The sequence below is a fragment of the Chionomys nivalis genome, chromosome 1 (genome assembly GCF_950005125.1).
Source record: "Chionomys nivalis chromosome 1, mChiNiv1.1, whole genome shotgun sequence".
NCBI classification, from domain to species: Eukaryota; Metazoa; Chordata; class Mammalia; order Rodentia; family Cricetidae; genus Chionomys; species Chionomys nivalis.
Window position 1 is genome coordinate 65141957 of NC_080086.1, and position 26834 is coordinate 65168790.

Genomic DNA, 26834 nt, shown 5'->3' on the forward strand with positions numbered 1-26834 from the left:
GATTCATAATGGTAGCAACATTACAGTTATGAAGTAGTAACAAAAATAATTTTGTGGCTGGGAGTCCCACAACATGAGGAACTGTATTTAAGGGTTGTGACATTAGGAAGGTTGAGAACCACTGCCTAGATAGAATCTAGTGGAAGTAGAAGGGTGTTCTCCCCATAGCCCCTGTGCAGACCACTTCTCTCCATTTCCTTCAGGTCTTGGGTCTCCAACAACAATTATCTGCTTTTCCAGAATGGCACCCTGGCAGCTGTTGGTTCAGCCAAACCAAACAGAAAGAACCAAATGAGAAGGTCCTGACCTGGGCCTCAGTGGAAGGTTGTGTAGGAGGGTCTTCTGTCTATGTGTTGCTTTCATTGGTTGAATAAAGAAACTGCCTTGGCCTTTTGATAGGGCAGCACTTAGGTAGGTGGAGTAGACAGAACTGAATGCTGGGAAGATGGGCAGACAAAGAGCCTCCATGGAGCTGCCAGAGACAGACATGCCGAATCTTTCCCAGTAGGCCACTGCCATGTGGTAATATACAGATTAACAGAAATGGGTTAAATCAAGATGTGAGAGTTAGCCAATAAGAGGCTAGAGATAATAGACCAGACAGTGATTTAATTAATACAATTTCTGTGTGATTATTTCGGGAGTTAAGCTAGCCAGGTGGCTGGGACTAAAAGCAGGCCCTCCCCCCTTCAACAGGGAGGTATCTGGGTATTTGAAAAGTTCACTGCCTTTGTGTCTTTTCAGTGATGCTTATCTAAGTGTCCCCCTCCCCCGCTCCTACTCTATGACACCTGCCAGACTTCTCTAAAGTAGAGTTGGGAGCACCCTTATACTGGAAACCTCCAAAGTGAGATCCTAATGAGACCTCCTGGACCCCATGTCCAGCTCTGCCTCTTCCCCCCACATCTTTCATTGGTCTGTGCTGGAAGCCATCTGTGCCATGGAACTTGTTTGCTCCCCATTTTAACATTTACCATAACTCCTTGTCATAGCAGTATCTTACAGTCTCTGGGTGTCTTGTCATGGCGGTATCTTACAGTCTCTGGGTGTCGTGGCAGTATCTTACAGTCTCTGGGTGTTGTGGCAGTATCTTACAGTCTCTGGGTGTCTTGTCATGGCGGTATCTTACAGTCTCTGGGTGTCGTGGCAGTATCTTACAGTCTCTGGGTGTTGTGGCAGTATCTTACAGTCTCTGGGTGTTGTGGCAGTATCTTACAGTCTCTGGGTGTTGTGGCAGTATCTTACAGTCTCTGGGTATTGTGTCATGGCAGTATCTTACAGTCTCTGGGTGTTGTGGCAGTATCTTACAGTCTCTGGGTGTTGTGGCAGTATCTTACAGTCTCTGGGTGTTGTGGCAGTATCTTACAGTCTCTTGGTGTTGTGGCAGTATCTTACAGTCTCTGGGTGTTGTGGCAGTATTTACAGTCTCTGGGTGTTGTGGCAGTATCTTACAGTCTCTGGGTGTCGTGGCAGTATCTTACAGTCTCTGGGTGTCGTGGCAGTATCTTACAGTCTCTGGGTGCCATGGCAGTATCTTACAGTCTCTGGGTGTTTTGGCAGTATCTTACAGTCTCTTGGGGCTATGGCGGTATCTTACAGTCTCTGGGTGCCATGGCGGTATCTTACAGTCTCTGGGTGCCATGGCGGTATCTTACAGTCTCTTGGGGCTATGGTGGTATCTTACAGTCCCTTGGTGTTGTGTCGTGGCAGTATCTTACAGTCTCTGGGTGCCATGGCAGTATCATCTTACAGTCTCTTGGCACTGTGGCAGTATCTTACAGTCTCTTAGCACTTCCAGTGCTGAGGTCAACATGGGAAGCAGCCCTGCCAAACAAAAGACATGGCAGTGTCCCATGTGCTAGATCAATGTAATCCTCTAGGGAAGGACCTTGGATCAGGAGTCATCTGCTCCCTCCTGGTGAGTGAATTCAGCATGCAAGGGATTTTCCATTGTGCCTTTCCCTACCTCCATGCTGCCTCTTCTACAGGGAAGGCCTCCCTAGGGTTACAGGGACAGAGGCAAGAATACAACACTGTGGCTTGTGAATGCTTTCCAGAACATTAGCAATCTTGTGAGCATCACGGGAATAGCTGTTGGGATGTTGCAAGCTGAGGGCAGAGGGCATCAGAGCTTTACAAAGACACTTGAAAGCAAATGAATGCCTTGTACTGCAACATCTTTATTGCCTTAGCCTTGCAACTGCTCACATCTTATAACAGGTGCCTGTAATTTGTGTGAGCTGAGGTTAATTGCTTTGATTCCATAACCTCAATTTTCCCCCTTGTAATGCGTGATTAGAATGTCTTGTGATTTCTCATAGTTTTGAGAGATTTTTTTTGGCATAATAAACAAAGGTATATACAAAGCCTTAAAGAATTGTGAACATAGGCTAGGGATATAGCTTAGCGGTACAGCCATTGCCTAGCACAGGCAAAACTCTAGGTTCAAACCCCAGTACCACCAACAAAAACAAAGCAAAACTGTAAAAAATTATGTGCAATGGACAGCATTCTCATCAAGCTTTTATTCAGTGTACTGTTTTAAGTTAATATGGCTAGTATGTTTCATAAAATTAGGCAACTCAGTGACCTTGAAATCATCTGGTCAGGATGGGCAGAGGACAAGACCCCGAGCAGATATTGAAACATAATGTAAATCGCGAACATTAGTCACATGTGTGATTTACACTTTTCTAATTTAGAAGCTTAAAAAACTGACTTAAGTAAATTTGAATGACACAAAAAATTAACTCACTCTATCCCAAATGTTATTCTTTCAATATGGAATTCATATAAAAGTTAATATTGTATTTGTTCTTATAACTATTCCTGTGTGTATTTTCAAGTGCTTACTAGTACATTTGGATTTAAATTAGCCACTGGGCTGGGGATGCAGTTCAGTTGGTAGATATGTTATGTACAGTACACAGAGCCCTGGGATCAATTACTACATGAACTGTAATCCTGTAATCCCAACACTTGGGAAGTTGAGGCAGGGACATGTGAAGATCAAGGTCATCCTTGCCTACATAGAAAGTTTGAGGTGAGCCTGGGCTAAATGGGAACTGTTTTATTTGGTCTCTGGAGGTTTGTAATCTTTTTATATTTAATTTTAAATCATGTGTGTCATTAGTGAAGTGCCCAAGGAGGCTGGAAGACAGATTTGAATCCCTTGGACCTGGAGTTGCAGGGCTTGTGAGCCACCTGAGGTAGGTGCTGGTAATTCACTTCCAGTCCTCTGGAAGAGCGGCAGGTGCTATGATTCTCTGAGTCGTCTGTTTGGTAGGTAGTAAGGAATAATCCGTTATTAATCTTTAATCTGAAGGTGAGAACAGGCAGCAATTATATATAATTCTCATCCAATATCAAATTGAGAATTTGGTATTGTCTTTGAACCAAACTTTCTCTCTTGTATTCTTTTCTAAACAAGTAACATAAAGTTGGGAGGGCAGTGCAGTCCTCTAATCCTAGCATTTGGGAAGTGGAGGCAGGAGGATTGGAGTTCAAGGACAGCCTTAGATACCACAGGAATGTAGGGCCAGCCTTGGTGATTTGAGACCTCATTAAAAAAATAATCTAGAGTCCCCAGCAGCCACCCAATAGGTGAGACCTTCAGGCAGGCTATACCACCACTCCCATACCCACTGAACCCATCCTCCCCTTGGTCAACCACTCATTGCGACATCAGCATCCTCTATATAAGCACCACTTACTCCAATTGAAAGAACAGGTGAGTGACTGGTCCCCACCTAAACCACACCAATCTTCAGGCTTCTAGCCCCAGGTACATCCTGTGCCTCTTCTCCTCTCTCAGCAAACTGGGTCCTTCCCCCAACTCTTGTAGATCATTGCTCTGGAGCAGTCCCCAGAAGCCAGTCAACAGGTGAGAGACCTGCAGGCAGGCTACCCCACCACCCCTGACACTGTAACCTACTCTGCTGCCCAAACTCACTGACCCCATCCTCCCCTTGGCCAACCATCCCCCTCAACATCAGCAGCCCCTATAGAGGCACCACCTACTCCAGTTGGAAGAACAGAAGGGTAAACAGCAGTGTAAGAATACATGTAACAGGGGCTGGAGAAATGGCTCAGAGGTTAAGAGCATTGCCTGCTCTTCCAAAGGTCCTGAGTTCAATTCCCAGCAACCACATGGTGGCTCATAACCATCTGTAATGGGGTCTGGTGCCCTCTTCTGGCCTGCAGGCATACATGTTGTAATATGAACAGCGGGGCTGTGTCCCCGGCACCCGGCCGCCCGCATGGCTAGCTTATGCCCCGAAATAATTACACGGAAACTGTATTCTTTTAATCACTGCCTGGCCCATTAGCTCCAGCCTCTTATTGGCTAGCTCTTACATATTGATCTAACCCATTTCTAATATTCTGTGTAGTACCACGAGCTGGCTTACCAGGAAAGATCTTAACCTGCGTCTGTCTGGAGTGGGAGAATCATGGCGACTCACTCACTCGGCTTCTTTCTCCCAGCATTCTGTCTGTTTACTCCACCCACCTAAGGGCTGGCCTATAAATGGGCCAAGGCAGTTTCTTTCTTTCTTTTTTTTAAAAAATATTTATTTATTTATTATTTATACAATATTCTGACTGTGCGTATGTCTGCAGGCCAGAAGAGGGCACCAGACCTCTTTACAGATGGTTGTGAGCCACCATGTGGTTGCTGGGAATTGAACTCAGGACCTTTGGAAGAGCAGGCAATGCTCTTAACCGCTGAGCCATCTCTCTGGCCCCCGGCAGTTTCTTTATTAAATGAAAGTAACTCCTCCATCACATACACACAGACAGAATATTGTATACATAATAAATAAAATAAATATTTAAAAAAAAGAATACATGTAACAGCATAAAGGGCAATGTGGCACCACTAGAACCCAGTGTTCTACAACAGCAATACTTGAACATCCCAACTCAGATGAAGCAGAAGAAAATTACCTTAAAAATAACTTTATGAAGATGATAGAAGTACTTGAAGAGGAAATGAAAAATTCCCTTAAAGAAATTGAGGAAAAGACAAAAAAAATTGGAGGAAATCAATAAATGCCTTAAAGAAAATCAAGAAAAAAATAAACAAGTGAAGGAAATAGTTCAAGGCTTGAAAATTGAATAGAGGCAATACAGAAAACAAATGGATGGAATTCTGGAAAAGGAAAATCTGGGTAAGCAAAACTGAACAACAGATCCAAGCATTACCAACAAAATACAAAAAATTGAAGAAAGAATCTCAGGTGTTGAAGATATGATAAAGACTCATCAATCAAAGAAAATGTTAAATTCAACAAATTCTTAATACAAAGCATCCAGGAAATCTAGGACACTATGAAAAGACCAAACCTAAGAATAATAGGGATAGAAGAAGTCAGGTCAAAGGCACAGAAAATATAGTCAACAAAATCATAGACCTAAAGGCCATGCCTATGAAAGTACAAGAAGCTTACAGAATACCAAATAGACTGGACCAGGAAAAGTCCCCTCACCACATAATAATCAAAACACTAAGCATACACATACAGAATAAAGAAAGAATATTAAGAACTATGAAGGGAAAGGGTCAAGTAACATATAAAGAGAGAACTATCAGAATTATACCTGACTTCTCAATAGAGATTCTAAAAACCAAAAGGTCCTGGACAGACATTTTGCAGACTCCAAGAGACAACGGAAGCCAGCCTGACTACGATACCCAGCAAAACTTTCAATCACCATAGATGGAGAAAACAAGATATTCTATGACAAAACCAGATTTAAACAATACTTATCCACAAATCCAGTCCTATAGAAAGTACCAGAAGGAAAACACTAACCCAAGAAAGTTAGCTACACTCACAGAAACATAGACAATAATCTCACACAAAAAAACTTAAAGAAGGGAAACACACACACACACACTACCACAACCACCACCAAAATAATAATAAAAATAACAGGAATTAATAATCACTAGTCATGAATATCTCTTAATATCAATGGACTTAATTTGCCTATAAAAATCCACAGGCTAACAGAATGGATATGAAAACAGGATCCATCCTTTTGCTGCATACAAGAAACACACCTCAACTTCAAAGACTGACATTACCTCAGAGTAAAGGGCTGGGAAAAGATTTTCCAATCAAATGGACCTAAGAAACAAGTGCTATCCTAGTATCTAACAAAATAGATTTCAACATATTTATCACAGGAAAAAAATCCACCAAGATAAAATCATAATTCCGAACATTTATGCTCCAAATACAAGGACACCCACATTTGTAACAGAAACATTACAAAAGCTTAAATCACACATCAAACCCCGCACATTAATAGTGAGAGACTGATACCCCAATCTCACCAATGGACAGTTCTGCCAGACAGAAACTTAACAGAGAAACAAGGGAAGTTGTTGCGGTAGGTCCTTCCGCTCCTCCAGCCAATAGCCGCTGAGATACCAGCACATTGGGGCGTGGTCTCTTTCCCTTTAAAAAAGCGGCTACTTCCCTCCTCGCTCTCTTTACTTCCTGCTCCGGTTCGGCAACTAGACTTCTTCCTAATCGCGCAGAGGGCTGTTGTTTGGGACGGTGATCTGTAAGTTTTTTCCCCTTTAAATAAATACCACCCTATTAATCATAATTCCAAACTGGTGTGGGATTGTTTATGACTTACGCCTACATTAACTAACTGATGTTATGACTCATATGAACTTAAGACATCTCTAGAACATTTCACCCAAACACAAAAGAATATACCTCATGGAACCTTCTCCAAAATTGACCACATACCTGATGTGGGAAGGTCATTGGTTAATTAATAAAGAAATTGCTTGGCCTCATAGGTTAGAACATAGGTGGGTGGAGTCAACAGAACAGAATGCTGAGAGGAAGAGGAAGTGAGGTAAGATGCCATGCCTCTGCTTTTGGAGCCAGAAGCAATGAAGCAAGCCGCCAGGTCAGACATGCTGAATCTTTCCCAGTAAGACTGGTGCTACACAGTTTATTAGAGATGGGTTGATCAGGATATGAGAATTAGCCAGTAAGGGCTAGAGCTAATGGGCCAAGCAGTGTTTAAAAGAATACAGTTTGTGTGTTGTTATTTCGGGGCATAAGCTAGCCAGGCTGCCGGGAGCTGGGTGGCAGGAAGCGGCCCGCGGCTCCTTCAACACATACCTGATCACAAAGCAAATCTCAACAGATGCAAAAAAATTGGGATTACCCATGTATCTTAGCAGATCACCATGGGGTAAAGTAAGGATTCAGCAACAACACAAACTATAGAAAGCCTACAAACTCATAGAAACTGGACAACTCTCAACTGAATTACCTCTGGGTTAAGGAATAAATTAAAGACTTCCTAGAATTCAATGAAAATGAATGCACAACAGACCCAAACTTATGGGACACAAAGAAAGCAGTGTCAAGAGGAAAGTTCATAGCACTAAGTATCTAGATAAAGAATTTGGGGGCGGGGCAGTGGTGGTGCATGCCTTTTCTCACTGCACTCGGGAGACAGAGGCAGGGGGATCTCTGTGAGTACAAGGCCCTCCTGGTCTACAGAGTGAGTTTCAGAACAGGCTTCAAAGCTACATAGAAACCCTGTCTCAAACACCTCCCCCCCCAAAAAAAAAATTTGGAGAAATACTGCACTAGTGACTTAACAGCACACCGGAAAGCTCTAGAACAAAAAGAAGCAAACAAACTCAGGTGGAAGAGATGGCAGGAAATAAACTCAGGGCTAAAATCTAAGAAGAGCTTTTTGAGAGCCAGCCCCAATGCTCTCTCAGGGTTCAGAAAGAAATCTACAGCAAGTGGAAGGCTAGGGATCTGAGGGCAAAAATGAATCTTTTACCCCATACTTCTTCATGTCAGTTTCTTTATTGTTTGGCTGTGCTGCAAAGTTTCCAGTTTACACACACACACACACACACACACACACACACACACACACACACAGTAATTCTCTGGTGATAGCAAGGTTACAAGGTTTGCATCTTCATGGCCCGAGGGAGGCATCGCTAGAAAGATGCCTGGAGAGCACTAAGAGACAAAAAGACTGATTTAGGAAGTTTTAAATTCTAAGAAGGGAGAAGGGCAGCTCGTGCATAATATTACCTTCCTAGGTGTGATTAATTAAACTAGAGGTTTGTGATCGATAAATGTGAAAGAAAATGGGGGAGAGACACAGCAGTCAGCACTCTCTCTGCCCACCACCTGTGACACCTGTGATCAGTGTCAGAGTCGCTATGGCAACCAGTGTAACTGCAGAAGAAGACATGTGACCTGGGGTACAGAGTTAAACAGAGAATTCTCAACAGAAGAATCTCAAATGGCTGAAAGACACTTAAGGAATTCCTCAACATCACTAGTCATCAGGGAAATGCAAATCAAAACCACTCTGAGGCATCATCTTACACCTATCAAAATGACTAAGATCAAAAACACTAATGAGGGAGAGGGTGTGGAGTAAGGGAAATGCTCCTCCACTGCTGGTTGGAGGGCAAACTAATACAGGCACTTTGGAAATCAATATGGTGATTTCTCAGAAAACTGGGACTCAATCTACCTTAAGATCCAGTTATACCAATCTTGAGCATATACCCAAAGGATGCTCAGTCATACCACAAGGACACTTGTTCAACTATGTTCATAACAGCATTATTTGTAATAGCCAGAATCTGGAAAAAAAATCTAGATGCCTCCCAACTGAAGAATGAATAAGGAAAATGTGGTAATTTACATAATGGAGTATTACACAGCTGTAAAAAAAAAACTCATAAAATTTGCAGGCAAATGAATGAAACTAGAAAAAAATCATTCTGAGTGAGGTAACCCAGACCAAGAAGACAAACATGGTATGTACTCACTCATAAGTGGATATTAGGAGTAAAGTATAGATAGGATCACCAACCTACAATCTACAACCCCAGAAAGGCTAGATAACAAGGAGAGCCCAAAAAGGGATGTATGATTTCTCTGGGAAGGGGAAATAGAAGAGAACTCCTGGGTAAATTTGGTGCAGGGGATGGAGTGATCAGAATTTGAGGGAGTGGGTTGGGCAGGGTGGGAACAGGAGGCTGGATGGGCATGGGACAGATGGAGAGAGTAAGAAAAGAGAGTTTTGATGGGTGGGGCATTTCTGGGTTAGGGAGAAACCCAGTACCAGGGAAACTCCCAGGAATCCACAAGGGTAACCCCAGCTAAGACTCCTTGCGTTTATTTAAGCCAAGGACCCACTATAAGACCTGGTTTAGGGGCCTGAAGAGATAGCTCAGTGGTTAAGAGCACTGACTCCTCTTCCAGAGGACCCAGATTCAATTCCCAGCACCCACATGACAGCTCACAACTGTCTGTAATTCCAGTTCCAGGAGACCTGACACCCATGGCAAAACATCAATGCACATAAAATGGAAAAAATAAATAATTTTTTTAAAAAAAGACCTAGTTTAATTGGTCCCCATGACTTGCCACACTCATCTCTTCCCTATTGGGTCAATGGTTATTTGTTTATTGATCTGTCTTTTTGGCCCACGCGTTCTCCAAAGGCTGAAACAAGTATTCCAAAAACCAATACAACTCATGACCCTTTGAGTACATTGTGATAGGCTTGATACATCTCACCCCATGAATGAACTCTCAATTTGAGAGTATCCAGGCCAAAACCCCAGATAGAGGTCGTCCTGACTTGTACTCTCTCCCTGGTGGGCTATTCTGGCTCGGGGACCAGGGTAGAAGGTGGGATATAAAACAAAAAAGGAGGAGATGTTGGGCCAAAATTACCTCAGGGCCTGTACCTCAAGGCCTGTAGGACAGAGAGAAGCCTGGCATGAGTTTGAAGGATAGTCTCAAAGCTACTGAGTGAGGATGAGACATCAAAAACTAGGTAGAGGGGCTGGAGAGATGGCTCAGAGGATAAGAGCACTGGCTGCTCTTCCAGAGGTCCTGAGTTCAATTCCCAGCAACCACATGGTGGCTCACAACCATCTGTAATGAGATCTGGTGCCCTCTTCTGGCCCACAGGGATACATGCAGGCAGAATATTGTATATATAATAAATAAACAAATCTTTAAAAAAAAAAAACTAGGTAGACGCCCCTCCAACCAGAAGGAGGGCTTGGCTGTCTCTCATTGGCTGGAGGTACCCCCACATCACATGATGTCACTTAACCTATATAAACTGACACTCACAATAATAACTGAGTTCCTGCTTTGACTTGACTCCCTGTCACATCTGACTGTCCTGCATTGTGGGTCTGCGCCTGATTGTCCTGCATCATGGGGCTGCTGAATGGGCAAAGAGTACACTCATCTTTACCTGGAGAATAAGACTAAAGAGGCCTGGCATCATTATTATAAAAAAAGAGAACCTATGTTATTAAAACATCTTAAATGCCATATTCTGTAGATCTCTGAAGTGTTTGCAAACTACTTGTCTATCTAAAATAGATCTCTTGTCAAGCATTGATGGCGCACACCTTTAATCTCAGTACTCCGAAGGCAGAGGATCTCTGTGAATTCAAGTCCAGCCTGATCTGCAAAATGAGTTCGATACAATACCTTGACCAAGAATAGAAGCGTATATAAAGAATGTTCTAACAAAAATTCAATCAATTAATTTTCAATCGATTAAATTTCAATCAATATACAAAAATATATTGAAAAAAGTATAAACATATATACAGTATAACAAAAATAACATCACATTTGTATCAATATACAAAAATTCATACCAATGTAAAATATTTAAGACTAGTACTTGCTTTTTTGATTTAAAAGTAGATTTAGCAATCTACCTTTTTATTCTATCATTTCTATATCCCCCCTTTTTCTGTTAAGAACAAGAATCTAATTTCCTTTGTTCAGCTTTTTTCCTGACAATGACCAATGACAGCTTGTAACCAACCTCCCTCAATGATGACAAATATCCATAACCCACTGAACTACCAAAAACGCCCACGCCACCTCTTGAGAATCTGGGCATCATGTTCTTAAAATTACTTCCTGCTGCCGGGCAGTGGTGGTGCATGCCTTTAATCCCAGCACTTGGGAGGCAGAGGCAGGTGGATCTCTGTGAGTTCGAGACCAGCCTGGTCTACAAGAGCTAGTTCCAGGACAGGCTCCAAAACCGCAGAGAAACTGTCTCGAAAAACAAAAAACAAAAACAAAACAAAAAAAAAATACTTCCTCCTCTCTGAAGGTGATAGCATCTGGCATCTTTAGTAGTCCCTGAAAAAATTGGGATAATTTCTTGACAGAGGTTTTTGTCCTGCCTGGTCCCACAGCCATGCAGTCCCAAGAAACACACAAAGGCCTACATTAATTATAAATAGGTTGGCCTATTAGCGCAGTCTTCTTATTAATTAACTCTTACATTGTAGTAGGAGGCTACTTGTTTGTTTCCTGGCTGCTCAGACTCCCAAAATAATCATACAGAAATTATATTATTTGAAACACTGCTGGACCAATGACTCTAGCATATTCCTAGCAAGCTCTTACATATTAAATTAACCCATTTCTATTATTTTAATTTTACCATGAGGCTCATGGCCTACTGGCAAGGTTCAAGCTTGCATCTTGTGTCTTTCTCCTCTAGCGGCTCCATGGCTTCTTCTGACTCAGCCTTCTTTCTCCCAGCATTCAGTTTAGTTCCCCTCCCTCACCTAGCTCTACTCTACATATCTCTTTCAGTCTGGCTTTACTCTCTTAAGCCATTGGCAAAATTCAGCTTCTTTCTTCATTAACCAATAAAAGCAACACATAGACAGAAGGATTTTCCACATCATTACATCTTAAATTAACCCCTAATTCTTGTCTGTGTTAGCCAAGTGACTTGGTACCTTTTATCAGTAAGGCATTCTCATCATGCTTCCTCTGTATCCAAGTGACAACTACAGACTGAGCCTTTCCTCTTCCCAGAATTCCCATATTCTGGTTGTTCTGCCTATACTTCCTGCCTGGCTACCGGCCAATCAGTGTTTTAATAAACCATTACAAATGACAAATCTTTACAGGTTACAAGGCTATTGTTCCACAATAATTGTCAAGTTTTGGGAAGAGCTAGCTGTATCATTTGTTGCCCGGTCTCTGCGTGAATAGAAAGTGCAGGACTTACCTCAAGTCCTGGCTAGAGTAGTCTGTGAGGCTGAACCATCTCAGCTAGCCACCTTGAAATTGTCCTGAGCAGTTTGTAGTCCAAAGCCAACTTTGGGTGGTGTCTGTCAGCTTAGTGGCATTACCACAATCCAGGTATTATCATTGTAGTGGGGTCCCACCCTCCTTTTGGAGACTTCAAAGGTCACTGCTAGGAATGGTCATGGTTCACTGCAGAAAAAAAAACATTTTAAATATTACATTTAGCAGATCTTGACAAGATTAAAGGGTCTAATTTGTTATTATTTGTACATCCAGAGTACAAATACTTAACTCCTAGTTACCTGATAAAGACTCAAACCTGAAATTATGTACAGGAAGCTAGATAAAGCCTTTTTCTAGAATTAGTTATTACTCTATATGACCATTAGTATCATGACAAAAGTTTAATATATATATATAGTATATAATCTTATAAATTTTGAGATAACATTCATACCTTAAGAAAAGTTTTAAAGAGTCAAAATAAAACCAAAGAACTATCAGACTAGTGGCAATAGAATAGTTCCTTAATTTTGGTTTTTCTTCAGTTCTATATCAGGTGGCTCTTCTGACATGAGACAGAGATTTTGGATTTTCCTTTAACAAGCATGCTTGGTTTTAGACAAGGAGAGAACCATGTTCCAACTCTAGAGCCAGCTTTAATCTATAATTGAACTGAGACTACAAAAAGACCATTTGCATTATATGTCTGTAGAGAACAGATGTCTCATTTTTCTAGTGATCTTCAGATTTCTTATCAGGATGCTTTCATTCTCCTTAAAAGACAAAAAGAAAACCCTGTCCCAACCCTAACTTTGGGGAGTTTCTCTTTTGGCAAATTATATCTGATCAAATGAAAAGCATTTGTTTGTTTAGATTGAATGGTCACACTGTTTGTTAAACTATTTCTTCTTCAATCAAGAGGTCTCTCTTGCTCAAATCTAATCTTTATCAATTTTGATGGTATCCATAGCTTTTCTTACCCTGTAGAAACAAAAACAAAACCTATTTCCCAATGTAACACAAGTACTGGTTTCCATTCTGAGGTCAACACATCTTTATAGTATACAAACTGATTTAACTCAGCAGTTTTTTCTATCATCCAGTGTCGCTCCACAGCTATCGTTCCTTTCTCATTAGCATTTAGAAAATTTAAAGTTAATAAAGCATTGTAAATCTATCTCTGAGGGTCTCTGTTACCCCTTTTTGTTTAATAAGCATATTTTTAAAAGTACAAAAGTACAATTAGATCTTTATATAACTGCTTATTGTGTAGGTTTGTGTGGTTTACCTGTAATATGCTTTATTTTGTAATACGTAAAAAACTGTTTCATTTTCCCTTGTTCATCTGCATTCATTAATCATATTCAGCCTTTGCCACACCTTCTGCATACTCCAGAAAGCAGGGACTGTTGGTGGAGACTGCTTAGTCATTCCTGGACGCCCAGACAAGAAACAAACACTCAGAAACTATATTAATTAAATCACTGCTTGGCCAATCACTTAAGCATATTGCTAGCTAGCTCTTATATCTTAAGTTAACCCATTTCTAGTAATCTGTGTATCTCCACATGGCTGTGGCTTACCTGGAAAAGTTCTAGCATCTGTCTCTTCCTGCTGCTACATCACATCTCACTGACTTCACCTACTTTCTCCCAGCATTCAGTTTAGTTTTCTCACCTAGTTCTATTCTGCCCTGTCACAGGCCAAAGTAGCTTCTTTATTCATTAACTGATAAAAGCAACACATATACAGAAGGACTTTCCACATCAAGGGACCTTCTTTTTCAATTATCTCTAGAAAAAAAAAAAAAAAACATTGTTTCTAGGAATGCCTTGCCTACAATTCCTATTGAGATGACCTTGCTTGCCATAGTCATCTGACAGTTTGTCTTCTCTTAAAACCTTTAGAGATTACTTCTCCTATTAAAGTTGGATCACAAGTATGAAATTCAATATCATCTGTGTTTCTAATCCATTCATCCATTGTTGCTGATCTTGCCTTTAGAGGCCCGATCACCTTTTTGCACTCAGAATTACCATTTTTAAAAGCCAAAGAATCAATTAATATTTGTCTGACTTCTGGATCTAATGCTATTCTATTTATAGCTGGGGTAAACTTTTGCAAAAACAATCAGTGAAGGCTTCTTTTGGACCTTACATAATTTTAGTATATGACTCAGAACTCTTTTTCTGGTTCTTTAACCTTGTCCCAAGCATTTAAGGCTGCTAACTGATGTAGCACCAAGGTGTGGTCATTAAATTCAAATTGTCTTTACAATCCAGCGTACTGGTCTTCACCTAGCAATTAACCTTAAGGAATAGTAATACCTCTAGCCTTATTTTGTTCTTCTATACCTTTAGATTATTGTAATTGAGGACCAACTTCCAATGTTACTGATGCCAAATCTTTCCAGTCTTGAGGGACAATTCTGTTCTGAGTTGCTCATGAGTTTAATATCCATTTCACTTAGGGTGAATGCATACCATATGAAACGTCTTCCTTAAATCTCAAATTTAATATTTATATACAGTTACATTTTACTTCTCCATAAGATTGGTTTTCTAACAACCTTGGGCTGCCCCTCTCAAATTTTATAATGGTGAGGCTAGCTCTCCTTTAAATTCCTTGATCTTTGTCTGGATACTTCTATTATTTGTTTTAATATGTTTTTCTAAGGTTCGTAACTTATCAGTCAAAATTGCATTATTTTCTTCAGTAACTTTTTCTAATGCCTGTATCTTGGCACTAATATTAATCAACTTTTTTTAGGGATAAAACAAGAATTACCAAACCAATAATGATTATAATTGACTTTATGTAAATCCCAGCTAAGCTAATTATTCTCACATTTAATTGTTCCACTTTTAAGCTATTGATTGTGGAATCATAGAGAGATCTAACTCCTGCCACCATAATAGTGTTTCCCATTTTTAACATGAGAAAAAAAAAAAACTCTCTCTCTCTCTTTTCAAAAAACCTATTTCCCCTTTTTAAGAATTACAAGTTGTCTCCCCAAATCTGCTGCTGCTGATGGCTAAATGTAAGGCTGGCTGTTACTATGTAGCACATCTGGGTGGAGAACACGGACATGGCACAGCCTGGCTGAAGACAGCTGCCACTGACCATTTACCAGCAGCCTGAGGAGGGGTCCAGGGAAAGCCACAACCCTTGAGCCAGCCATCTCAAAGATGCAGGGGGATGTGTGAAAGCGGCACCTGTGGCAGGTCGGAAGTGAAAGCACAGAACGGCCCGAAGGCCGAGCTCACCGTTGGTGTGGGGCTAACTCCGCGGTATTTGGAGCCCAGGCATCTGTGGAGTTTGGGGCTTGTAGAGATTGCTGTAGAGAGGTTGCAACAGAAAAATCCCAGACTCACTCAGAGGGCTTGGGGAAGAAAATGAGGGTGCTGCTCCTGTGGGGGGTGGGTAGCTGCGAAGCCACAGGCAAGCGGCTAGCTTGTGAATTCGTGCCCCAAAATTTGGATGCCAGATGAAGCATTTATCTATCTAATCTTTAACAATAAAAAATCAGGAGTCAGCTGGGCAGTGGTGGCACATGCCTTTAATCCCAGCACTTGGGAGGCAGGGGCAAGTGAATTTCTGTGTCTTTGAGTTCAAGGCCAGCCTGGTCTAGTTCCGTGACAGCTAGGACTGTTATACAGAGAAACTGTGTCTCAAAAAAAAATCAAAAACCCAAGAACAAATATTGGAGTCAAAACGAAAATATCAGAGAAGCAGGGAGCAGCCGCCAGTCCTACCTCTACTGTTCCTCTATCCAAAAAGGCCAAGATTCTCTTTCAGAATTTGTCTATGGGTTTTCCTGGTGACTGTCTGCGGGCAGGTGATCCTATCTACAACAGTTGGAATGTTAGGTATTTCCTTTGGATGGTCTTGTTTCTGGGTGGTGCCCAGGTAATCTCAGTTTCTGGTCCTTCCAGCAACCAGCTATTACCTTAGGGTAAACTACTGAGACTCATGGCTTCATTTAGCTTATCTGGCTAGGCCCAACACAGGCAGGTGACAATGGTTGGAAGAACTTCCTTTGGGTGGTCTGTTTCTCGTGGCTCCTTCAGTGCCTATACCAACAATTGACATCTCAGCATTTGGGAGGTGGAGAGCAAGAGAAGGCAGGAGTTTAAAGTCACCTCAGCCAGAGTTTGAGGTTAGTTTGGGATAAATGAGACCTTGTGTGCCCACCCACCTTCCCAACTATTCACTTCAAAACACAGCCAGAGCCAATTAACTGTCAGGGTGTTTTGTCAGATTGCGACCCCTAGGGAGACCACCAAAAATCAGAGAAACCGGACTGCAATTAGCAAGGTTTTATTGCCAGCATAATAAAACGAGTTCGGAACTCATCTCCAACACCCTGTTGGAGCGAGGTAGAGAGGAGTTAAAAGATTCCTTTGCCGGTGTGTGTGTGTGTGTGTGTGTGTGTGTGTGTGTGTGTGTGTGTGTGGTTTTTAAAGGTGAAATTACAAGCAAGCCTTTCAGAGCTGCTTTGGCATGGGGTGCAAGGTCTTTTGCTCTTTCCCATCCTGCTATGTCATCTTGTTCTTTGTTTTCAGACTAGATTACTCCGCTGTCTTTATCACCAGGTGTGTCCTTGCTAGTCTGTGTTTCTAATTTTAAAACATCCTGCTAGGAAATTCTTGTCCCTTTGAGAATAGTCTCACAAGGGTAAAAGGATCCTAGTTAAATTTTTTTTCCACAGGAGGCAGGCACGGAGGACAGAGGTTAGATAGGAGGCAGGCTAGCCCTATGGATGTCTCAAAGAAATGTTGTTATGGGCAGCAAACAGCACTCCTGGTCATCGAACCTGCTCCTAGCAGGCCTAAAGCCACCTGGAGGAGCCTGAGGTAGCACACAGGGGCCACTCTTCTGTCAGACCTGATGGCATCTTCCTCCTTCCCTTCCTTTACACATTTTAGAATAGGGGAGCAAGTGGTGGCCAGAAGATTACATAAGGTCTATGAATGCCAGCTTTTAGCAGGCCGAGCCAGCATTGTGTCCCAGGGCTGCATTTGAGTGGCTGGGACTAAACCTTGACTCCCGGCCTGGTCCTCAAGCATTTCCTCCAGACTCTGAGAAGGCCTCGGCATGCGACTGCGCATGCGCACCCCATAATTAACTGCGTGGTTGTGACCTGGTTGCAGCCTTGCCTCGTTCACTTTCCCAGGCTTCTCGGTTGCGGCTCAGCCTCCGAGTGGAAGCACAGGGCAGGAAAAAAATGGGCTGAAAAGAACCGGAGATAAGGGCCAGGAGGGGCCCAGCCATGGCGAGAGAGGCGGCACTGGCACCGTCCGCACCCGCGCCTGCGCGCGGTGGTCACGTGATGGGGTGGGGGCGGCTTTGCGGCGGTAGGAGAGAATCCACCGACTGCGAGCGGGTTTGCAACAGAGAGATCTGTGGTGGCAGCGCTAGCATGGCCGCGCTCTATGGCGGCGTGGAAGGGTGAGCGCTGGACGGGCCGAGGCCGTCTGTCAGGGAGCGGGTCAGGGGGCGGCGGCCTGCGCCACACCCGGTGCCTTTGTGTTCAACTGCGCGACCACGCCCCTCCCGGCTGCCACCTCCGCTCCGTCTCAGGGCTCTCGTCTAAACCTGGGAGACTTGTTGCAGAGCTGGGGTCAGGTGGGAAGTTGTCGGTCGCGGGTGGACGTGGGGAAGAGGCCGTAGCTCAGACTGAGATTTATACCCAAGGGAACCCGGGAGTTGAGCAGCTGCCACCAGAACACTGCCTTGTCCTAGTGACCGAGACCCTCCACTGCTGTCAGTCCCGAAGGCCCTTGGTTACCTTATTCTCCTGTTCAGAACCTGGTCTGTTGGACTTTGGGAGGTAGCTCTGCCGGGCATGGCTTTGGGTGAGAAGTGTGCCCCCTTTGGGCCTCAGTTGCCACATGTGTAAAGCAAAGACAAGGGAGAGCAAGATGGTGGTTTGCCCTGGCCCCTGCGCGTGACAAGCATTTTGTGGATCTGGGTGTGTCAAACCAGGACGTGCCAGGAGGAGGGTCTGGCGACCTAGCAGCTCACTGCTGACTTACCCTGAAGTCTCTCTCTGTGAATTGCTAAGGTGGATGGATGTCTTCTGACTTGTGTGTGTGTGTGTGTGTGTGTGTGTGTGTGTGACACATTAAAAACAAACAAGGAAAAACCCTCAGCACATTGTAGGAGTTTGCACCTAACCTTGTTGTAGTCATCTGGAAGGTAGAGCTTAATTTTCCCTGATTGTCAAGGGGTGATTTTGGATTATTAGTCTGCTGTCTCGTGCATTAATATCCCCTCAGAACTTGATGTCCTCTTTAGTTGAATCATCGAGTCTTGACTGTTACATTTTCAAAAAGTGCTGGTCAGTAGGACATTGCCCTTCCAAATGTCACTCTTCCTCCATACCACTTACCCCACGAATTTAACTCCAAAGGGTTTAGTTGTTGAAGTCTGTATGAATTTCTCCCTGCCTGGTGACCATTTCTTATAAGTGTCTTGAAGACCTGGTGGCAGGAAAAGGGTTTCTAAAGTGGCTCTTGGCCGTTGTGAGAGGAGCAGAGCTTTTCTCCTCTGATGCATTTCCCATATGTTGCCTTGACCAGGCTCTGGGCCGGTTAGGAAGATAGGAAATCACTCTGGAGCTTCACCTAGTGGTGCTCACAATGAGAGGCAGACATGAAACGATACACTCTTAATTCAGAGCAGTCCTTGCTAGCTAGGGCTTATCAGTGTGTCTTGGAGAAACCCACATCGGACAAGTTGTAAGGTCTAAGTAATGAGTAAGTGGGATCCTGCAGGGGAAGTAAGACCTGCCAGAGAAACGTGAGGAAGGCCACATTTCCCTTTCCAGAGTGCAGCAGACACTGAACAAGAGGTTTGGGGATAGAGGTTGAGTTTGCTGAAGCTGTCTCTACTCTAGACTCTAAGAGGCTACTGTGCAAGCCTGTCTACAGTTTTAACAGGACTGAGCCCTCCCTCTTTTGTCTTATAGGGGAGGCACACGGTCCAAAGTCCTTTTACTTTCTGAGAATGGGCAGATCCTGTCAGAAGCAGATGGACTGAGCACAAACCACTGGGTAAACCACCATCTTGAGGGGACCAGAGGGCTTGGCTCTTATCTAATGTGCTGTAACTCCTGTTGAGGTGGTGGCTGGGCCCCATAGCAGCTGGTAGGGGCAGCACAGGTCCTGCAGGCCTTTTTAACTCCTCCTTCCCTGTTGGGGCCAGCTGATTGGCACAGACAAGTGTGTGGAGAGGATCAACGAGATGGTGAACATGGCCAAACAGAAGGCTGGAGTGGATCCTCTGGTCCCCCTTCGAAGCCTGGTGAGTTGGCTGGAGCAGGGGCCATTAGCAGTGCTGACGCAGGTGGCCAGTGGGATTACAGAGCCTGATGAGAGGGAGAGGTCTCCAGGGCCAGGGCCCTCGATCCTGCCCATTCTTGTGGCTTCAGTGATCATCTGTAAGCTGAGAATGAGAATGTTTTTTAAGAGCATGGGGCTCCAGATATCCATTGGTGCCTTGATTTGAATCTCAGCTCTGCCACTCAGTATAGTGTCCCTTAAGTCAGTTACTTTCTCTCAGCCTTGTTTCCTCATTTTGCAGATACATTTACTAGGACTTTTTGGGGAATTGAGATAATGTGATTTATTCCAAAATGGTCAGCTCTCTGTAGTCTAGAGGGCTCTTTAAATGTTAGCTCTTCTTCCTCCCAGGTTGCTGTGACTCTGGCTACTTCCCAGATATGCAAGGGAGATGTGCAGGCACAGCCAGACTCCATGTATGTCAAGCCAAGCTGCTTTCTCCATATCCCCTCACCTTGCTCCTTTGCCTGTGTCTTCTTTCCTCCACCCTTTCCTAGGCCAGGCTGTTCCTGCAGGCATGACCTTCTAAGGGCTTGCTGTGGGTGGAGGGGCTAGATCGGATGAGCAGGGTATGACTAGCTGGGTGTTAGAGGGAGAGGGGTTAAGAAAAGATCTGCTCAGTGTGTTCCTCTCTCTTGTGGCCTAGGGCCTGTCCCTGAGTGGTGGGGAGCAGGAGGACGCAGTGAGGCTCCTGATAGAGGAGTTGAGGGGCCGATTTCCCTACCTGAGTGAAAGTTACATAATCACCACTGATGCAGCGGGTTCCATCGCCACAGCTACACCGGACGGTGAGAACGTGACGGAGGCGTGGGGGCTGAGAATGAGCTTTCTTATGGGGGAAGCTCTTTACTTTTAACTAGCACAACTTCTCTTACAGATACCTGCAAGGCAGCCTCTATTACTATCTCCCAACTGTCCTTTCCTGAGCATATTATACCCTTGCTAGACCAGGGACCAGAGACAGAGAGGAAGGAGGGCAGGTTGAGTGTCTGGGTGAGAAGTGGAATCTCTGGGTGGGGGGCAGGAGCTGGTGGTACTGAGGAGAAAGTGTGGGACTCTGGGTATGGTAGTGTGCTGGTATATAACTGAGTCTCACAAGGCATGTCAGTGAATACCCTTTACACCAGCTCTCAGGAAGCAGGCAGATCATTGCAAGTTCAAGGCCAGCCTGTTCTACATAAAAAATCCTAGGTCAGCCAGGGTCACCTTATGAGACCATCTCAAAAATGAAACAGGCCTAGGCTCTGATTTGATAGCTCTCCCATCTTTGAGAAGTTGTGGAAGGGTTTCACTTTTGTAGAAGTGGGAGTGGCTGCCTATATGATTTAGGGTGCTGATCGTCACTGTAAGAACAGGTCTGCTGTAGTGTCTGGCATTAGGTACTCAAAAAGCCAAGATATTTGAAGTCTGGTTGGCAGGGAGCCATGTTCCCTTGAAGCGATGTAGACTTGTATTCTCCCTCCTCCCCTGGACAGGAAGCAAGTGGGCTGCTTGCTCTGGGAGGTTGGGCGGTGATCCTTCACTGTAGGGCTTGTTTCTGTCCTATCTTTTGCAGTGGGAAGCTGCTGCTCTGTGTGGGCCCTTGTCCACACTGAGCCCCCATGCCTTCTCCCCAGGTGGGATCGTGCTCATTGCGGGAACAGGCTCCAACTGCAGGCTTATCAACCCCGATGGCTCTGAGAGTGGCTGCGGTGGCTGGGGTCATATGATGGGAGACGAAGGCTCAGGTGAGCACACACAGGGCCTGGACATACCCCTTCCTGCGACTCCTCTCCTCTTTCCTGCCCTCTTGGTCCCCAAACCTAAACAGGTATCCCTAAATAGCTCCTAAACGTGTTTCTGAGTACAGGATAGTATTGGGAGAATCCCAGAATTACCATCTTTCTTCTTAGTAGCCTCTCATACCCAAGGTTCAGTTTATGGCATGGTGGTGCAGCCTACTTCTGTTGACTTTTGGAGACCTAAGGGAAGGATTCAAACTGAAGGTTAAGGCCATAGCTGTCCAGAGACTCTCTGCCAGTGGGAAAAGGATCTGGACAGGACATACTTCCTACCGACACTACTTTTGGGGCAGCGTGTATATATCTCTAGGGTGACTTTTGGGTCCAGCTCGTGCTGTGACTGCAGCTGTGTGTGACAGCTTACCACCCTTGTCTTTGAATGGATGCCAGTGTGACAGGTGTACCTACTCAGTCTTCCTATCAGCTTTCCCTGGCCTAGGTCTGTCAGGTAGTTTGATTAAGCCTCCCTCCCTACTGGGAACCACTGACTAATCACTGACTTCTAACTGGTCTTGGGCTTGAGAGTCCTTCTTGGTGAGGAGATGGCCAGTGACTGGCTGCTGTCTTCTTTCCCTCTGCTCCTGGAAGCCTACTGGATTGCACACCAAGCTGTGAAAATCGTGTTTGACTCCATTGACAACCTGGAGGCAGCTCCTCATGATATTGGCTATGTCAAGCAGGCCATGTTCAACTATTTCCAGGTACTGCCTACCCCACAGTCATGTGCACCTAATGTAGGACACCTAATGTAGGGGAACCCACGGGAGAAACTGCAGAAGGGGATGGGGTTTCCAGGTGAACCAGGATAGCATGGACAGGATTCAGAGTAGTGTGGCATGCGTTCACACCAGTGTTGCTGCAGTTCCTTGCAAACAGAGACTGCACTTTTGTTTCCCGGCTGCTCATACCTGAATAATCACACAGAAGCTATATAATTATAACACTGTTTGGCCAATAGCTCAGGCATATTCCTAGCTAGCTCTTACATATTAAATTAACCAATTTCTATTAATCTGTATATTATCACGAGGCTGTGGCTTACTGGTCATGTTCTGGCATCCTTCTCCTGCGAGTACTTGGCATCTCCTTGACTTTGCCTACTCTATCTCTATTCGGATTTCCCGCCTGACTTTACTCTACTAAGCCATTGGCCGAAATAGCTTTATTTATCAACCAATAAAAGCAACACATATACAGAAGGACATCCCACATCACTTCCTCTTAGGAATTTTAGCATTTTTGCAAACATTTAAGCAAAGCCAAATGAGACAAGTGTATAAAACACTTAGTAATGTTTCTGTGGATGCTCATATTTATCCCACTCCCACTAAAATGTACTGTGGAGAATCTCTGCATAATTGGGGACTCAAAGGGGTGACCTGTTAGGTTGTTGGTAGTGGAAGACAGTTTGGGCAATGAATTTCTTGGTTGCAGTACTTCTCAGAATCTTTGGTCTGCTACTGTGTGTAGGACTGTAAGGGACTGATCTTTAAAACAGTCTTTTCAAGAGTTTTTCAGTGAATTTGATCTTGAGGAAAACAAAATTACTCAAATGATAAATCTCAAATTCCTCTAATTTTTAAAGCTTAAAAAAAGTTCCAGAATATTTTGGTCATTCCAATAGAGACACTGGGAAGGCCATTCTGGGTGACAGACTAGGGGTTTTGCATCTTATGACTGTGTCTCCTCTTGTATTCCTCAGGTGCCAGATCGGCTAGGAATCCTCACCCATTTGTATAGGGATTTTGATAAATCCAGGTTTGCTGGGTTTTGCCAGAAAATTGCAGAAGGTACTGCAAGTGCCAGCTTGTTTGTAGCTTGGTTATCCAAAAGCATGTCTAATGGTGGGTCATGCATGTTTAAGGCTGGCCTGTGTGCTGGTGGCTGTCTCTACAAGTAACCTGGAGTCTGTAGTTCAACTTGCTTGGTGGTGAATAGGGTGAAGGTGGGGCCAGACAGCACTGGATTGCTTATGTTTATCTCCCCGGTGGCCATGTGACTGCTGCAATCTGAAGACCTTGGTTTGAGAACTTGAAGTAGTACTGACTGTTGGCAGGGATTGGAAAGTTCAGGCAGCCTGTATTGTTGGCTTTGGGAAAAGTCTGCATGTCACACATTGCCTTTTTCACTGTGAGGTCTGCTCCTCTAAGGTGCTTCCTTAGTCCCAGGACACTCTACTTGTGTTTATCTCAGGACTAAGGCTCAAAACATCAGCCAGGATGGGACTAACCATCAGCACACTGCTGAAAGTGCTGGTTACCAACAGGAGTATCATTGGTCTTCTCAGATAGGGTCCCTTGTCCACAGGGCTTATAGACACACAGGAACAGACACAGTAATGTAATTTAATAGTTAACTGGAGTCTGGTCCTACTGCACTGGTGGGGTGGAGGAGGCTCTTCTCAAAGCTTAGTAAGCTGCTTCCAGTAGGGCACTGGGAGGTATCTGGAATGGTGGGAAGAAGCTTGCTTTACCAGTGTGGGCATCCATCCTAACATTGTCTTGGCCTGAGCTTGCTGCCTTATCTAATGGAATGGCTAGAGTAGGCTGCTTCCTATATTCTCCAGCCTCTTTCTCCCTGCCTCAGGTGCACAGCAGGGGGATCCCCTTTCTCGGTACATCTTCAGGAAGGCTGGGGAGATGCTGGGCAGACACATTGTAGCAGTTTTGCCAGAGATTGACCCGGTGAGTTGAGGCAAGACACAATGGTGGGTGGCAGCTGGACAGGGTCTGACCCTTGGCCTGGGGTGGTAAGACTGCTCCATCAAACTCTTTGCTTTGATGCCTCTGAATATGTAGACTGGCTTCATGTGGTACTGTCCTCTATTTGACCATTCCTTTCCTCTTCTCTGCCTCACTTTCGTGACTTGTTTTCCTCCCCCGTCCCCCATTTTGCTTGAGTCCACGTTCAGTTTCCCTACCAGAGGGAGAGTGTCTTGGACAGAAGCTGGTCTGAGGAAATATCCCTGAGGCCCTGGCAAGGTTTAGAGTTAGGGTCTGCCTGCAACGTTTCATTTTCTGCCTTCTCAGGTCTTGTTCCAAGGGGAGCTTGGCCTCCCCATCGTGTGTGTGGGCTCAGTGTGGAAGAGCTGGGAGCTGCTGAAGGAAGGTGAGTCTGGGTGGTGTGGATGAAGACAAAGGGTACAGCTGGAAAGGAGGGTGAAGTTGGGCCCTTTATTCTCATCTGGCTCCCATGACTTCCTCCTGGGGTGTGCGCTTGCTAATAAGCCTGTTCTCTACTGTATGGCTCAAGCTCTTGAGGTGGCAAAAAGATGTTTTATTCCCAATGATATATTTAATCACTTTTAAAGATTTATTTACTTTTATGTTTTGTGGGTATTTTTGCTAGTATGTATGTCTGTGCACCATGGGTGTGCAGTGCCCAAGGATGATAGAAGAACTGGAGTTACAGGTATTGTGAGCCACCATGTGGGTGCTAGGTACTGAACCCAGGTCCTCTGAAGAGCAGCAAATACCCTTAACCACTGAGCCATCTCTCCAGCCCCTTAGGGCTTAGACCAGTGTATGATAACATGTGGTAGCACCCTTAGTTACCATTCTGGCCATAAGGACTTTAGCATGGCAGCCTCAGTTCAGCCAGTTTCAGGGTTTCATTAGATTATGAAACAGCACAAGGAGCCCTACTAGATTCTGGCACCAAGAAGTTGTGGGTATTGGTGCATACTCTGTAGTTGGGCTGCTAGTTCCAGGACCCACAGCACCATGGTGCCTCTGTGTTAGGAATGTGGTCTCTAGCATCTCCACTGAAGATTCAGTTTTTGTTCTCTTCTGTGTTTTCTTCCAGGCTTTCTCCTGGCGCTGACCCAGGGCCGAGAGCTACAGGCTCAGAACTCCTTTTCCAGCTTCACCCTGATGAAGCTACGATACTCTTCTGCATTGGGGGGTGCCAGCCTGGGAGCCAGGCACATTGGATACCACCTTCCCATGGACTACAGTATCAATGCCGTTGCCTTCTATTCCCATACCTTCTAGGGGCTGTACCCCCTCCCCCATCCAGCTGACACTGAATGTTAGAAGGGAGATTTTTCTTTGTTACAAACACATGGAATCAAATAAATGCACTTTACCCCCTCCCCAGTAGGATGCTCTGTATCACGTTTAACACATTGCTGTTATGTTCTCAGCACTTCCAGCAGGTTCCTAGCAGATTCAGGTACTTGCCTGCCGGTTTACGTGCATCCACCAGGCTTGCATCCACCAGGCTTTTAAGCATATAATGGCCCTGCACCTCCCATTTCCACACCACACACTTTTGACTGCCAGGAGCTGGGACCCAAGTTCCTCCTGGCAGAATTACAATGTCTTATGATGGAACTAAGCTGTCTCCATGCCCACTTCCTGGGGAATGACCCAAGATCCATCACACCCTCTCCCAAGGTTCCCAGTAGGACGTGGAGGAACAGTACAATTCTAGTCTCAATTTTTATTTAACCTTGGATTTGGTAACTGTAGGCACAGAGGGCATTCTATTGTTTAGTCTGAATAAATCCCTATAGGCCCCTCCCTATAGGTAAAGTAGGTACTGCTTAACTCAGTGGCCTGCCTGCTCCTCACTGCTGCTCACCTGGCTGTGGTTACAGTGGGGCACTTCCCTCTCAGACCTTTGTAGGTAGGCTGCTGCTGCCAGCCCTGCAGGGAAGGTCTTTCTCCTGAAGCTAATCCTTCCAGGAAAATACTCTTGCTCAGAGACACCGTCGTCATTCCCAGTACCCGTTGGCACCCAAAATTAACCAGGTCTGGATGTGCAACAATGCTAGTGTTTTAACCTCTGGGTTCTATTTTCCCTCTCTCTAACTCCTGCACAGTACAACTGTCAATACACATGAAAGGAGGGAGCCAGGTTTAGTCAGGAAGGTGCTACCTCAGCAAGTGCATTTATTCTCATTTGTTGAGTTTTTATACAGATGTCATTTGATTTACAAAAATTTTAAGTAATCCCCCCCATTTTTGGTGTTTTTAGGAAAACTTTTTAGGGTTTTGTTGTTAATTTTATGTTTGGGTGTTCTATCTGCATTTGTGTACACCGTGTGTGTGCCTGCAGGGACCAGGAAAAAAATATATCAGATCCTGTCTATGACTGGAGTTTCAGATGGTTGTAAGCTTTAATGTGGGCACTGAGAATCGAACCAGGAGAAGTCATGCTCTCTCTTAACTGCTGAGCCATCTCTCCAACTTGTTTTTAGATTTGAAAAGCCCTGTGAGCAACAAGCTTTTAAACATTTGTAACAGGAACAAGGGTCCAGAGTCTGGGCCTAGGTTTACTTGGAGGTTGCTTTGTTCCACTGGCTCCTCCATCACTCTGGCCCTCTCTCCTATGTACATCACCATCACCTCAGGAGTCCAGCAGAGTTAGTACAACTCTAATACCCATGGACATGACTAGAAAGCTGCAGTCTTCAGCATTGACTCTGAGTGAAACACTATGTAGTTTCATTCCCTGTCCACTTGTGCTCGTTATTAAAAGGGCCTCAGATGCTTCAAAGGTTCTGAGCTGCAGTAGACAGCACAATGTTTTGGGGAAGGTTGAGGATCATAGGAATCTGCAATGGCCAAGGCTCCTACGACACACAG

The 26834-nt window shown here is 44.4% G+C and overlaps 1 protein-coding gene across 2 annotated transcripts; it reads left to right on the top strand.

Annotated features, from left to right (window-relative positions):
* The first annotated feature begins 17353 nt into the window (after nucleotides 1-17353).
* On the top strand, nucleotides 17354-25330 carry Nagk (N-acetylglucosamine kinase). Of its 2 annotated transcripts, none has more exons than XM_057770194.1 (10): nucleotides 17354-17567; nucleotides 19090-19174; nucleotides 19326-19424; nucleotides 20109-20250; nucleotides 21079-21189; nucleotides 21832-21944; nucleotides 22946-23033; nucleotides 23830-23927; nucleotides 24273-24351; nucleotides 25048-25330. In XM_057770194.1, exons 1-10 carry the CDS (start codon nucleotides 17389-17391, stop codon nucleotides 25233-25235), a joined length of 1182 nt encoding a protein of 393 aa, XP_057626177.1. In that variant the 5' UTR covers nucleotides 17354-17388; the 3' UTR covers nucleotides 25236-25330. The 2 variants fall into 2 exon arrangements, with proteins under 2 accessions (XP_057626177.1, XP_057626187.1); XM_057770204.1 differs by lacking the exon at nucleotides 17354-17567 and adding an exon at nucleotides 17591-17744.
* Nucleotides 25331-26834: the final 1504 nt, after the last annotated feature.